Source organism: Drosophila miranda, chromosome 3 (assembly GCF_003369915.1).
Source record: "Drosophila miranda strain MSH22 chromosome 3, D.miranda_PacBio2.1, whole genome shotgun sequence".
Classification (NCBI taxonomy): domain Eukaryota; kingdom Metazoa; phylum Arthropoda; class Insecta; order Diptera; family Drosophilidae; genus Drosophila; species Drosophila miranda.
In genome coordinates, this window is record NC_046676.1 from 8,754,732 (window position 1) to 8,768,072 (window position 13,341).

The 13,341-nt window shown below is 43.0% G+C and overlaps 3 protein-coding genes across 4 annotated transcripts; 2 read left to right on the forward strand and 1 right to left on the reverse strand.

Moving 5' to 3' along the window:
* The first annotated feature begins 299 nt into the window (after nt 1–299).
* Nucleotides 300–3,289, forward strand: LOC108158552 (ankyrin repeat domain-containing protein 13C). Its single transcript, XM_017290966.2, has one exon. It carries the CDS (start codon nt 379–381, stop codon nt 1,996–1,998), a length of 1,620 nt encoding a protein of 539 aa, XP_017146455.1. The 5' UTR covers nt 300–378; the 3' UTR covers nt 1,999–3,289.
* A 1,394-nt stretch (nt 3,290–4,683) lies between these two features.
* On the forward strand, nt 4,684–5,410 carry LOC108158554 (essential MCU regulator, mitochondrial). Its single transcript, XM_017290967.2, has one exon. The coding sequence runs from the start codon at nt 4,803–4,805 to the stop codon at nt 5,091–5,093; it is 291 nt and encodes a 96-aa protein (XP_017146456.1). The 5' UTR covers nt 4,684–4,802; the 3' UTR covers nt 5,094–5,410.
* Nucleotides 5,411–6,072: 662 nt separating this feature from the next.
* LOC108158549 (polyadenylate-binding protein) lies at nt 6,073–12,611 on the reverse strand. Of its 2 annotated transcripts, none has more exons than XM_017290962.2 (6): nt 12,444–12,611; nt 11,717–11,901; nt 8,984–9,456; nt 7,885–8,914; nt 7,507–7,816; nt 6,073–7,441 (listed from the first exon to the last, which is right to left on the reverse strand). In XM_017290962.2, exons 2-5 carry the CDS (start codon nt 11,880–11,882, stop codon nt 7,563–7,565), a joined length of 1,923 nt encoding a protein of 640 aa, XP_017146451.1. In that variant the 5' UTR covers nt 11,883–11,901; nt 12,444–12,611; the 3' UTR covers nt 6,073–7,441; nt 7,507–7,562. The 2 variants fall into 2 exon arrangements, with proteins under 2 accessions (XP_017146451.1, XP_017146452.1); XM_017290963.2 differs by lacking the exon at nt 12,444–12,611 and adding an exon at nt 11,960–12,041.
* Nucleotides 12,612–13,341: the final 730 nt, after the last annotated feature.

The following is a 13,341-nucleotide window of genomic DNA, read 5'->3' on the forward strand; positions in this document are numbered from 1 at the left end:
TGTAGCAAATGTGTAGTTAACGTGTAGTTACCATGTCAAGCAAAGGCAGACAACATTTAACCCATTGTAGCCCAGTGGGTATAAAGCTACACTCTACGAAAATTATGCCACTTGAAGAGCTTTAGTGCAGTTCAGGTGAAAGATTTCGTATTAATTTTTATTTTTGTATTAAAAAGAAAGGATTTATCTACAATAAGAATTTACATACAGTGTTATTTTCCGCAGCGTAGATCAAGTTGTTCACCTGTTTAAATTGAAGGGGGCTTAGTAGGTTAACCTTTAATTTGTGATGGTCATACTGTAAATCCGCGGTCACACTGCAGCTCTGCATAAACTAAAATTGATTAGTTTCGAAAAAAGGGGGTCAGAAAGTGAAATATGTCCAAAGAAAAAGAGGACGAGTGCGAAAAAAATGAAATGGGGGACGCAGATGTGAGATCTTCAAACAGCGATGAGTCAGATGAGTATCAATCAGCCGGTGAGGGGGACGATTCCGATTCAATTCCTTCGGAGCCCCTGCCCCAACCCAACACACACCTGTGCGAAGACACCACACCTGACACACCTACAGCAACAGCAACAACAACGGCAACAACGGAGCCCCTAGATGAGTACACAATGTATCCCATGCATCAAAGCGTTTTTGAAGATGACATCAAGACATTGCAGCGCCGACTCCTCCTGCGCACTGCTCAGGATGAGATTGGCAGCAAAGACAAGCACGGTAATACGCCACTGCATTTAGCCGTTATGCTGGGCAGGAAGCATGCCGTGCGCCTGCTCCTGGCCAACAATGCCCCCGTCAGGATCAAAAACAACGAGGGCTGGTCTCCTCTGGCCGAGGCCATTAGCTACGGCGACCGCCAGACAATCACTCAATTGCTGCGCATGCTAAAGCTACAGTCCAGGGATCATATGGAGAAGCGCCGGGAGAAACTGGTGAAGGCGCTCAGTCAGATGCAGGACTTCTATATGGAGTTCAAGTGGGATTTCCAGTCCTGGCTACCGTTGGTGTCCCGCATCCTGCCCTCCGACATTTGCAGGCTGTACAAGTCCGGGGCCTCCATTCGATTGGACACCACCCTGGTTGATTTCAATGACATGAAGTGGGAGAGAGGCGACATTTCGTTTCTCTTTCGGGGAGAAGCTCCTCCAAGGGAGGCCCTGGTCCTGCTTGACAACGAACAGGCGTGTTATCAACGTTTGCGCCACGAGGAGGCCGACATGGAGGATGAAGTCGATGGGCTCATGTCAACGGACATAATGGCCACCCAAATGTCCACCAAGACGATAAATTTTGCTCGGGCGCAAAGCGGCTGGATTTTCCGAGCGAACCGGAAGGAACTCATTGGCGGTCAGTATCAATGTGAGCTCTATACCATACAGGGCCTGATCATAAAGCAGCGCAAGCGACGCGAGCATCTGTCACACGAGGATCTGCAAAAGAATCGCGCCATTATCGAGTCAATGAGGAGCTCAGTAGTACAGCCTGACGGGCGTCGCTCCAGCCTGAGCAGTCAGACCACGGATACGACCACTGACAGCAATAACCCAGCAGCACCGAACGGCATTACCCTGCCAGAGCTGCCACGCCGCAGCTCATTGCAAGCTCCCCCAGCCAGCAGTGTGACCTGGGATCAGTACTTAGAGGCTGCAGTGGGGCGGTGCCCGCGTCTGGGACGTCCACTTGTCAACAAGCAGTCCAGCAAGACCCTGCGGGCCACAGTCGCCATGAGCACGGACTTCCCACTCAGCGTGGAAATGCTTTTGGACGTCCTCGAGGTGGTGGCTCCCCTGAAGCACATCAACAAGCTGCGAAATTTCGTGACGCTCAAGTTGCCCACTGGATTCCCGGTCAAGATTGAGATTCCTGTTCTGCACACTGTGACGGCCAAGGTAACTTTCCAGAAGTTCGAGTTCACCAACAGCATCCCCGATAAACTGTTTGAGATTCCGTCAAACTACTGGGAGGATGTGCGTCGTTTTCAGGATTTATGACCAAGCGACGCCGACGCTGAAGCTGAAGCCCGGCCCCAAACATTTTCGACGGCCACCCAGCATGGGTCCCCAACTGAACTCTACGTGGACCTGAACACTTAGAGCAATGCGAGCACACGTGTCTGCGCATAGCTACAGGTAAAATGTTCACCGAACATTTGCGTATCCCTTCCTATCCCTATCCTGACTACTCCTTCGCTTTGGTCGTGACGTTTATTTCGCCGAGGAAATCCCAAATTGCTCTTAAGTTGTTTCGCGTTTGTATGTTTTCGTAGTCTTAAGAGAAATTTTTTACAAAATTTAAATTTGTATTATTGGCAGGATTTAAATATCCCAAAGCAAACTCTGGTTTTGCTCCAAATTCATCCGTTACGTTGAAATTAGGGATATTTTCCATTTGGGTCTCTTCCTAAATTAAATGATTAAGTGATGCCCTGAAAATTTTAATTTTTCTCCTACGATTTGTTATGTACTCCTATGTATATTTTTCCCCCATATTCTGTCTGTTTTAGAAAGAAATCTGTGTATTATGTATTATTTATTATCCAAGTATTTATCGTAAGATACATCTGTACTGCACTTGGAACATTCTGCATAGAATCGCAACTGTTTCATAGCCTAAAGATTGCTTTAGTTGGAATGAATCATTTTCGGGAGCGGCACATAACGTTTCAAGGTAAAAGCCCTGCCAGAGGTCTCACAAAACAGCTGCTCTTTTGTTGAAACCCCTTTCTTATCATACACTAATCGCAGCATAGTATAAATAAGTAATCTATCAGGTTTTTAAAGAACGGGACAGAAAACTCATTCAAAGTCTATTAGGCAATGGACGCGATTACCAACACAACTTGCTCAGCGCTTAGTGATGATTGGTGATATTATTGCATAAATTCATCCATCAGAGCGTAAAAATGTAGCGTCTTAATACTTAATGGATGGCTTTTGGCTTAAATTGAATGACCAGATGTCGATGAAAAGCAGATTGTTCCCACATCCATTGCATTTTTTTAAATTTATATTTTCATTCTGTTTCATGTTTAGTTCAATTTTAATTGCATATTTTTAAGGTTCTTGAAGGGGAGCGAATTGTATGTATCTGTATCCTGCAATCCACACCCCATCCAAAAAGAGTCTGCATCGGAAGGGAGCGCATAGTAAAATTAGTTTTGTTTTTGTTAATTACGATAAAAGATGTACAAGAGAAACGTCCGTCAACACTTTCCTAAACAATATTAATAATCGCCCAGAGTATTGAAAAGTGCGCAAAAGTAAAACGGCTTCACAAATCAAATAAAACTAAATATACACATACAAAACAAATGTATGTTATTGATGGCATGCATGCACATAGTTCCATTTTAGCCAATTATTTTAATCTGTAAAAATAGTGATTTTACTCGGTATTTCTTATTTGTGACTCAGCAAGGGCAGTGATAAACGATTCGGTTTGCTTTGCCGTTTATTAGAGAGACAGGCCGCGAAAAATGGTTTATTTGTGTAAAACTGCCATTGTTTCTCTTTTGGGCACAATATAGTATTTGTGTGTTTGGTTTTTTTTTACACTTTTTCACCAGGATTAAGCAATCAAACGAGAAGCGTTAAGTAATACATTTGATACACTATAATCCCAGAAACACACAACATCCAAAGCAAAAGAAATCTGTTAAACCAACGGATACAAGAAAAATTATATGTCTATTTTATTAGTGGAGGAAAGATAAAGATATATCTCTCTATTGTATAAAATAGTTTTGGGTCGTCGTCGTAGCCCGAAAACGTATTTTGGCGGGGGTTGGCGCACGATACTAGCGAGTGTGTAGGGGGCGTGCCCCCTAGTATATATACATATATTTATACATGTCGACCCTAATTGTACTTGAACCGAGCATTTGTATACGCTCTTTAATATATATATACTTATATATATATATATATGTATACACCCACAAATTTAAAAGCTGTAAATGTGCAACCCAAATGACAATTGTTTTATTTGTGTTGGGACCCCTGGGACTGAATTCTATGGAACCATACCGCTAAGCCACTACGAAATAAGGGTATGGAGGGAACCGCAAAGCAAGTTCCTTGAGCAGAAGTTGGCTGAAATGGACAGATTCCCATCCGGTGCCAGGCAGGATTGAAGAGATTGCTGAAATCTTCAAGTCCTTACTGAAGACAATGGCACATTAAAGGGCTTGCCTACTCGGGCAATACTCTACATACCGTAAAATTAATGCCGATACTAGCCGGATCACCATTCGGGAAAGATACGGGACCGTGGAGCTGTTCCACAGATAGGCAAAGCACATCCTACAGGCCTTTAATGATATAGAATACTGCTTTGCAGTCTTCATTGATTTATTCGATGAAATTTGGCATGCATGCCGTTCTACTGAACAAAAGTAAAAAGCTCTTTGCAGCATAATATTACTGTGTCCTATGATCATACTAGGAAGCAATCCCTGCTGAAGCCTGAAAGCACTCATCGAACACACCCTACCTATACAGTTGGGAGGGAATATTTGTGAATATATATAAGAATATTTTTAAGTCCTCTTGCGCAAAACATGAGATTTGGTTTTGTGCTTTATCATTTTTAACTATTTAACAAAAGTTAAGATAAATTTAAAAAGCGCGCCAAGTCAGTGCTGTGCAATGGGGTTTCACTGTGCATTTTTGAACACTACTCATCGCTGGAACAGCTGTTTGACTCATCATCTGCAAAAAAGGAAAATTTGGGAGACAATTTAATTTAATAATATAAAAAGTCTACACGCACAACGCACAATAAGAACGGATTGAAGATGATTGTGTCGCGCTTGACATTTCCACTCCAGGCTGCAAAGCAGGTTGCCCGCAAAGCTGCAGGCAATCCTAGCAACAGCATCATCCAGCGTCGCCACATGTCGGGTGTGTATTTCCGCAGTGGGGCCCTCAAGCCAAAGCCCGACGAGATGCCCTTCGGCCTCTTCGCCATCTTTTGTGCCGTTATACCAGGACTCTTTATTGGCGCCACTATAAGCAAGAATGTGGCCAACTTTTTGGAGGAGAACGATCTGTTTGTGCCCTCCGATGACGACGACGATGAGGACTAATCAAACCAAGCTCACCTCACCGACTGACGAATTCTGACGGGAGTCTGCCCTAGTCGTGATGAACAACTATAACCAATGGTGGTTCTTCCTCCTTTTGCACTAAGCCAAATGTTTATTCATTTATTAGCTATTTATTCAATGTAAATCTCCACTCTTAAGATCCCAAAGCTCTCACATTTTATACTCTTGTTTGTATGTACTTACCACATCCTGCTTTAAAATGTTTCAATGTTCTATGGATAAGATTGATACGCTGACGACTGTTAGTTCAATAAATAAAAAGTTTATTTGCCTATCATAATGTGATATTCCCCCAATATGTTTGACAATCTCAGATTACATAATGGCCAGATGGACTGGACCAATTTGTGGGCTGACTAAAATTTAGTATATACATACATATACATATGTACATACATATGGATATGTATACCGCCCACATTTGTTATTCCCATTCCCCAAAAAAGCATTGAAAAGAGCAAACATGTTTTTTGCCGAAGTGGAATTTTATTGTAATTAAATTTGGGTGTACAAAGGTTTTTCTCTTTACTGAATTTTGCTCTCTGGCGACTATTACATTTTTCTGGGATTGCTTCAAATTTTAACAATTCTATTTTCTGAATTATACAAATTGTGGTTTATATCGCTTGAATACATATATATCCGCTATATATATAATTGTGTGGTTTGCTTTTATTTTTTGAAAAGTAAAAGAGTTCCATCTCGCAATTTGGATTACTTCAATCTTCAGCAAATCTCTGAAATATCCTCCAGTTCGGATTTTTGGGTTTTTTTTTATAGTTCGTTTTCCTTTCTTGTTCTTGTTCTTGGTTTTGTTGTTTGCGTTTTTTTAAATATTTTGCATTTATTGCGTATAAATGTTTTTTGTATTTTGCAATTTTTTCAAAGATTTTTTGTTTTTAGTTTGTTTAATAAAAAAATATGAATTTCACATCCCCGACAGACACTTGGAGGCGTGGTGACCTATCTGTTTGCTTTAATATATCGTATGAATGGTGTAAAAAACAGTATTTATTTATATTCAATAATCTTTTTTCTCGCTATAACAGAAGTCTGAACGCAATTAGGGACATTGGCGATCGCCTGCCCCGTTTTCGTTCGTTAAATATTTTTTGCAAATTGTAATAAAGGTGTGTGGTGTGGGTGGGGGGGTCCCCTTTTCTCGGATAAACACAAAATCCGGCTTGCAATGGATTTATTTTGCCTCTACTTCTACTTGTAGTCTCTTTCATCCCCATCAGTATGCTCTCCCTCCGTACGGGGGTTGCGCTTTAGCGCTTTTCTTGTTTATTTTTCTTTGTTTTTTGTTTCCGTATATGTTTTGTTTTAATATGTGTGTTTGTGTGTGTGTGTTGGTTTGTGTTTGTGTGTATATATATTTTCTTTTTTTGTGCTTTTACATATTTTTGCAATTTTTTTGTTGGTTTTTACACTTGTTTTATACGTGTCGCGTTCATTTTTCAACATGTGTTCTCTCTTCTCTGCTGTTGGTATTTGTATTTTTCTATCTTTTTTAAAGTAGCAAAAACTTGACTCTCATATTCTTGCGGCTTGCGTTTTTCCCTTTTCTGCGCTTCTTTCTTTACATTTCTGTTCTGTTCTGCTCGCAGTTTCCTTTCACATTTTTTCGTTTTTTATTTTAACATTTTTTGCAATTTTTTTGTGTTGTTTTTCTTTACTTTTTTAAAAGTGTGTGTGGATCTCTCGCTTTGCTTCTTTCGCTTTTTCTAAACACAAAGCTTTTTTATAGTTTTGATTTTTGATTGAGAAATAAAAAAAAAAATTACATTTCGCTTTCGTGTTGTTTTTGTTATTGAAAAGTGTGGACGAAAAAAAAAGGTTTTGAAAAAGCTAGAAACTGCTCTAAATTTTTAAACGTATCTTATCCGACTAGTCTTGCCACAATCTTTTTCTTGAATTGTGTTTATTTTTCATTTCTATTTTTTACGCATATACAGAATAAAATTGAAACAATTTAAGCAATGCCAAAAAATAAATGTTCAATTCGCATTTTGTTCTCTTTTCTTCTTCTTTGTTTTTCTATAAAATTGCAAAAATTGATTTGGGGGATATTCAAATCGATTTGCGGAATACGTGTTTCTTGCTTTTCTTCCTTTTTCTTCGTGTTCTGGCGTAAATGCGTTCGAAATTAAATGATTCTTTTAAGTGGTTTCTGGGATTGAGAAAAAAGGCTGTAGCTCTTTGCGACGTTCCAACCCATAAGTTGTTGTGTGTTCATTGTTTGTCCTTGGAAGCCGTGCATTCTTTGCACGAAAATTATTGAATGCGAATTGTTGTTGTTAATGAATTGAAAGTAAAGAGGAAAACTGCAAGAGAATGAAGTGAACATTAGAAACCACGGCCCAAGGCTTTCAAATGCGGAAATACATACTTTTTTGGATGTCGAGTGTTCTGTGTAAAATTTTCATCCGCTTTTGTGGTTCGAGCTTAGTTGGCGGGCTCGCTAACGCGATGCACCTGGAGCACGGCCACGGCTTCCTCCACCTTGGCCTTGAGGGCCTCCTTATCCTCCAACATGTGCAATAGCTCAGAGTTCTCAATCTCCAGCAACATGCCAGTGATCTTTCCGGCCAGGGCTGCGTGCATGCGCTCAATCATCGGGTACAGACGCTCGCCCAGGATCTGTTTCTGCTCCTGGGGATTGGCATTAGCCAACAATGAGGCAATGAGCTTCTCAGAGTCTGAAAGAAGTGAGAAGAGAAATAATAACGCGTGTCCACAAGCCTTTTGGTGCGTCTTTTCAACTTACTCTTGCCCTGCAACTGCTGCGGCATGGGCTGCGCCTGCTGCATATTCTGCACAGGGGGATTGCGCATGTTCGATGTGTACTTGTAGCTGGGAGCACGCTGCTGGGCACCGCCAGCGATCTGGGCACCAGCGATTTGCAAGTTGGGGGCAGCAGCTGTCTGCTGGCCGGTGATGGCTCTGGCTCCAGTGTTGCGCATGTTGTTTGCAGCCGCGGCAGCAGCGGCGGCATGCGTGCCCTGCACCTGCTGTGGCTGGGCACCACGTGCACCGGCTGCAGCCGAACGGAACTGTGTGGGCACCGCTCCGGCTGCACCCTGGAAGCCTCCAGCAGCGGCGGCGGCAGCGCCGGCCTGCACGCTCTGCACGGTGGCAGCTGGACGCACCTGAGGAGCCCAGCGAGGGGCGTTACGCATTTGGGTGGTCATCTGGGGACCGAAGAAGCGCTGGCTCGGAGGTATGGTCGGAACAAAGAACCCGCCAGTGGTGTTGGGCTGGAACATCTGTCCAAGCTGCTGCATCCGCATGCCGGTCATGTGGCGCATGTACTGCGATGCGAGGTGAGCCTTGCGCTCCTCCTTCCTCTGGGCCAGGGCCACGTACAGAGGCTTGCTGCCGATGACGCGGCCATTCAGTTCTGTCACGGCGCATGTGGCCTCATTGGGTGAAATGAAGCAGACGAACCCGAAGCCCTTGGAGCGGCCCTCTTCGTCGGTCATGACCTTGGCCGAGGTAATTGTTCCATACATGGAGAAATCCTTGCGCAGACGCTCGTCATCAATTGTGTCGTCCAAATTCTTGACATACAAGTTGACACCGAAGACAGAGTCGTGGCGCTTCTTCTTCAGCTCCTCAAACTTACGCTTGAGCTCCTGCTGGCGCTCAGCCTTTTTCTGTGCACGAGCCACATACAGGGACTTGCTCTCGCCCATATCCTTGCCGTTGAGAGCCTGAACGGCGGCTTCAGCAGCCTCTGTGGTTTCGTAGGCCACAAACCCGAAGCCCTTGCTCTTACCATCTTCCTTGGACATGACCTACAAGAGTTGAACAATAGAAATTGTATAAGGTCCGGATCACCCGTTGCGCCGTTGCGAATCACTTACCTTGTAGCTAGTGATCTTGCCGTATGGCTCAAAGAATTCCTTGAGCTTCTCGTCATCAAAATCTTCGGTGAAGTTCTTCACGTACACGTTGGTGAAGAGTTTGGCCTTCTCACCCAGCTCCTTCTCGCGCTCCTTGCGGGGAATGAATTTGCCCACGTACACCTTCTTGCCGTTGAGCAACATGCCGTTGACCCTGTCGATGGACATGTTTGCTGCCTCCTCAGTCTCGAAATGGACAAAGCCATAGCCCTTGGAGTTACCCTTCTCATCGATGGCGACCTTGCAGCTCAGGATATTGCCGAAGGCAGAGAAAGTGTCGTAAATGGCTTTGTTGTCGATGCCCTTGTCCAAGTTCTTAATGAACACATTGCCAACACCTGAGCGGCGCAGGGAGGGATCGCGCTGAGACCACATTATGCGAATGGGTTTGTTGCGGATCAAGTCGAAATTCATTGTGTCCAGAGCACGTTCAGCTGTGAATGAAAGAATGTGAAAAAACTTGAAATCGGTTTCAAAAATTAAAGGATATTATAAATGACATTTAATGCTCTTGTGACTCTTCTACTTCTGCCCTGGCTATGCTCGAAGAGCAGCCTAGTGCATGGTAAGTAAAGCCTGGACTTTGATCTGGCAACTTTGAATCTTAGTCGGATCAACGATGAATGCTAGTTTGACCAACCAATGGGTAGAAGTTGCTATAGAGGATACAGGTGCTACAAGATATTATGAATGTAATGCTTCTACTTCTGTCGATGGCATGAGGACCCATCTACATGGTAAGTTGCATTCCTTTCTCTGGCAACTTTGAATCTTAGTCGGATCAACGAGGAATGCTAGTTTGACCAACCAATGGGTAGAAGTTGCTATAGAGGATACAGGTGCTACAAGATATTCTGAATGTAATGCTTCTACTTCTGTCGATGGCATGCGGACCCATCTACATGGTAAGTTGCATTCCTTTCTCTGGCAACTTTGAATCTTAGTCGGATCAACGAGGAATGCTAAATTGACCAACCAATGGGTAGAAGTTGCTATAGAGGATACAGGTGCTACAAGATATTATGAATGTAATGCTTCTACTTCTGTCGATGGCATGAGGACCCATCTACATGGTAAGTTGCATTCCTTTCTCTGGCAACTTTGAATCTTAGTCGGATCAACGAGGAATGCTAAATTGACCAACCAATGGGTAGAAGTTGCTATAGAGGACACAGGTGCTACAAGATATTCTGAATGTAATGCTTCTACTTCTGTCGATGGCATGCGGACCCATCTACATGGTAAGTTGCATTCCTTTCTCTGGCAACTTTGAATCTTAGTCGGATCAACGAGGAATGCTAGTTTGACCAACCAATGGGTAGAAGTTGCTATAGAGGATACAGGTGCTACAAGATATTATGAATGTAATGCTTCTACTTCTGTCGATGGCATGAGGACCCATCTACATGGTAAGTTGCATTCCTTTCTCTGGCAACTTTGAATCTTAGTCGGATCAACGATGAATGCTAGTTTGACCAACCAATGGGTAGAAGTTGCTATTTATTATTTATTTCGACCAACCCCAGCATTGCATTGACGCCTCGCCCTAACCTCATATTGGGAGTTCAGTAAACTGGATGGAATGCGCCAAGCTTTCACAGAGCAGCGTAATCAGTCCCCCATCCACATGCCGGGCCGAACCGTCCCCCAGCCGTGTGCTTAATTCAATAAATATAATGTGAGCGCGGACAACACAGCCAAAACGAAGAAGCAGCAGCTATGCGCAGTGAAAGTTTGTTTTCTTATTGTTAAAACAAGATTTCCATAGGCGAAAGGCCTGGAGCAAGGGGGAGGCGAGGATGGCGGCTTGGTTCAGTGACATGTCAAGAATTTGGAAGTGTTAATGAATTAAAGCGGAAAAGACATGAATGGGTACGTGCCATATGAAAGTGAAAGCAAAACAAAAATAAAACATCGTTATTCGGCAATCAAAGAAAGCATGCAGAAATGTAGCCATTGGAATATAACCTAAAATGATGGCGAGTCGAAATGGTTTAAACAATCAACACATGTTTATGGAAGAGCTCACACACATGCACGCGCGTTTATTTTACACACACCAACACGGAAAGATATTGACAATTGAGCGCATGGCTGTGTGCGTGAGTGCTTGTGCCGCTTGGAAACAACACAAAACAGCCAGAGAAAAAATCCGGACGAACTATGAAACACAATGAGGACTGGTGCGGGGTGGGGCTGTGATAAGCCCGCTGTGTGCTGTGTGGATCCATATTATGCCACAGTCATTATTGCATATTTTCAGTATGGAGACTACGCTATTCAGAAGTTTCTAGTCGAATGGGTGATTTGATAGGCAAAAGCCAGCTCTTTTTGCCAACACAACAACACAAATGGAATTGACATGTTCACATATAGACAGCCACACAAACACATACAGTCAGCAGGCGAAGAATCAGGGCTCAAGTTATGAAATATTTCATTTTTACTTTGAAACGTGGACTCCAATGTTCGTTTTCAAGAATTTTGGCATATAATCTATGTAAATTTTAAAAATGCTAAATCCCCTGCGCGGTGGCAGATATATACATACATATACGTCTTTTTGTGTGTGTGCAAAATTTGCACACGTGTTTTCTTTGTTTTGAGCGGGACGGAGAACTACTGGATGCATTCTGAGGGGAGCAGTGCAACTACGTGCACATTACTTTACTGCCTTGGTGGCGGATTACTCACCATCGGCTGGCTGCTGGAAATTCACGTAGGCATAACCCAATGAGCGACGGGTAATCACATCGCGGCAGACGCGTATGGACAGAACTGGACCTGCAGTCGAGAACTTTTCAAAAAGTCCAGCTTCGTTGATATCCTGGTGCAGATCACCGACGTATAGTGAGGCCATATTTGGTGATCGGGTCTACCTGTAATTTAAATAAATTATTTTACGTTTTTTCTGGTTTTTTTTCTTAAGGTTCGAACCGGATGGATTCGGCAAGGCAGGCGAGAGAAATAGAAAGAAAAAAAAAGCGGCGTGGCTTTTGCTTTTCGGTTCGTCTTTCTGTCTGTGTGTATGTGTGGCAACTCTGACGCATGTGACAGTCGAACGGGTCGACATGGCAACACTGCATGTGCTTTGTTGTTGCTGGCCCTCTTCGTCTCTCGCACCAACACAAGCAAAGACACTCGCGTAGAAAAATTTCCACACACACAAGCGCACAAGCACACAATTAGACCCACGTTTTGCCTAGTCGAAAATATTAGATTTAGCTTAAATTTCAGCGAAATATTCGAGCGTCACAACGGGGCTGGGCCCTTTCATGCTTTTCAGAGCCAAAAATCACGTTTTCACATCGCCATCTTGCGTCGACGTCGACGTTCATCGAGCCACATTTCACAAGAAAATTCCGCATTCTCTCTGCCCCTGCTTCACCCGTTTTCCGTCGTCTTCATTTCTGCTACTTACGCTTAAACACTTGCTCGAATTTATTGCTACTTTTTACAATTTTTTTGTTACTTTTTATGTTTTAAATTTTTTTTTGTTTTTTAAGGTTTTTTTCTTCACAAAAAATATGTGTTAAGCCGTGTGCTATAAGCGAATCCACGACCGCTCACGTAAACGGACTCTGACGACTCGACATTAGGGATGGTGACAGTTCATCGATACATATTGTGTGTGGATAATATATGCGATAGTTTACTGGACTGCACATGTGGATATATTGTGGGAAACATCGGTGTGTCTCCGGCTCATCCTTAAGTTGCGTAGCTGACGTAGGGCTGGTGCAATAGGAACCAGGGCTGAAAAAAAATAAAAAATTCCTACGTTGCAAAATTGCACGATGAAATGCAGCTTGGGGCGTCTCAGACCGCCCCGAATACGAATTCATTAAAAGGCAGACCGATTGAGACAATAAAATCAACCGACATGACCAACAAATGTTTCAGACATTTGACGGGTTTGTAGCCGTCACTTTTGTGTAGTTGCCATGTAGCAGAATGACATGACGAATAAAAAATATTTCTCGGACTATGCGCATGCTCACTTTGATTTATCTTTCCTTCAATAAGTTTTCACGGCGGCCGCGCCGCTTGCTACGAAATATAAATTTAATTTAAAGAAACTTGGTGGCTTAACCGAATTCCCTCAAAGACTTCCACTTAGCTTAAATTTGTATGCGTATTTGGCGTTGTCTTAACTTATTGGTGTACTCTTTGTTCAAAACTTACCTAATTCAGCGGTAACGGGAAATTAACACTTCACTTCGACAGAGTTTTCGTTTTTAAATGTTTTTTTGATTGTTTTTTGATTGCCTTTTATATACGAAATTAACAAAAATCTAATAAAATGTCATCGAACGAAT

Coding starts and splice junctions, on each gene's coding strand:
- LOC108158549 (XM_017290962.2), bottom strand. CDS start 11,882: ATGGCCTCACTATACGTCGGTGATCTGCACCAGGATATCAACGAAGCT. Junction 8,915..8,983: donor GCAAGATCACTAGCTACAAG/GTAAGTGATTCG, acceptor CAACTCTTGTAG/GTCATGTCCAAGGAAGATGG. Junction 7,817..7,884: donor GCAGCAGTTGCAGGGCAAGA/GTAAGTTGAAAA, acceptor CACTTCTTTCAG/ACTCTGAGAAGCTCATTGCC.
- LOC108158554 (XM_017290967.2), top strand. CDS start 4,803: ATGATTGTGTCGCGCTTGACATTTCCACTCCAGGCTGCAAAGCAGGTT.
- LOC108158552 (XM_017290966.2), top strand. CDS start 379: ATGTCCAAAGAAAAAGAGGACGAGTGCGAAAAAAATGAAATGGGGGAC.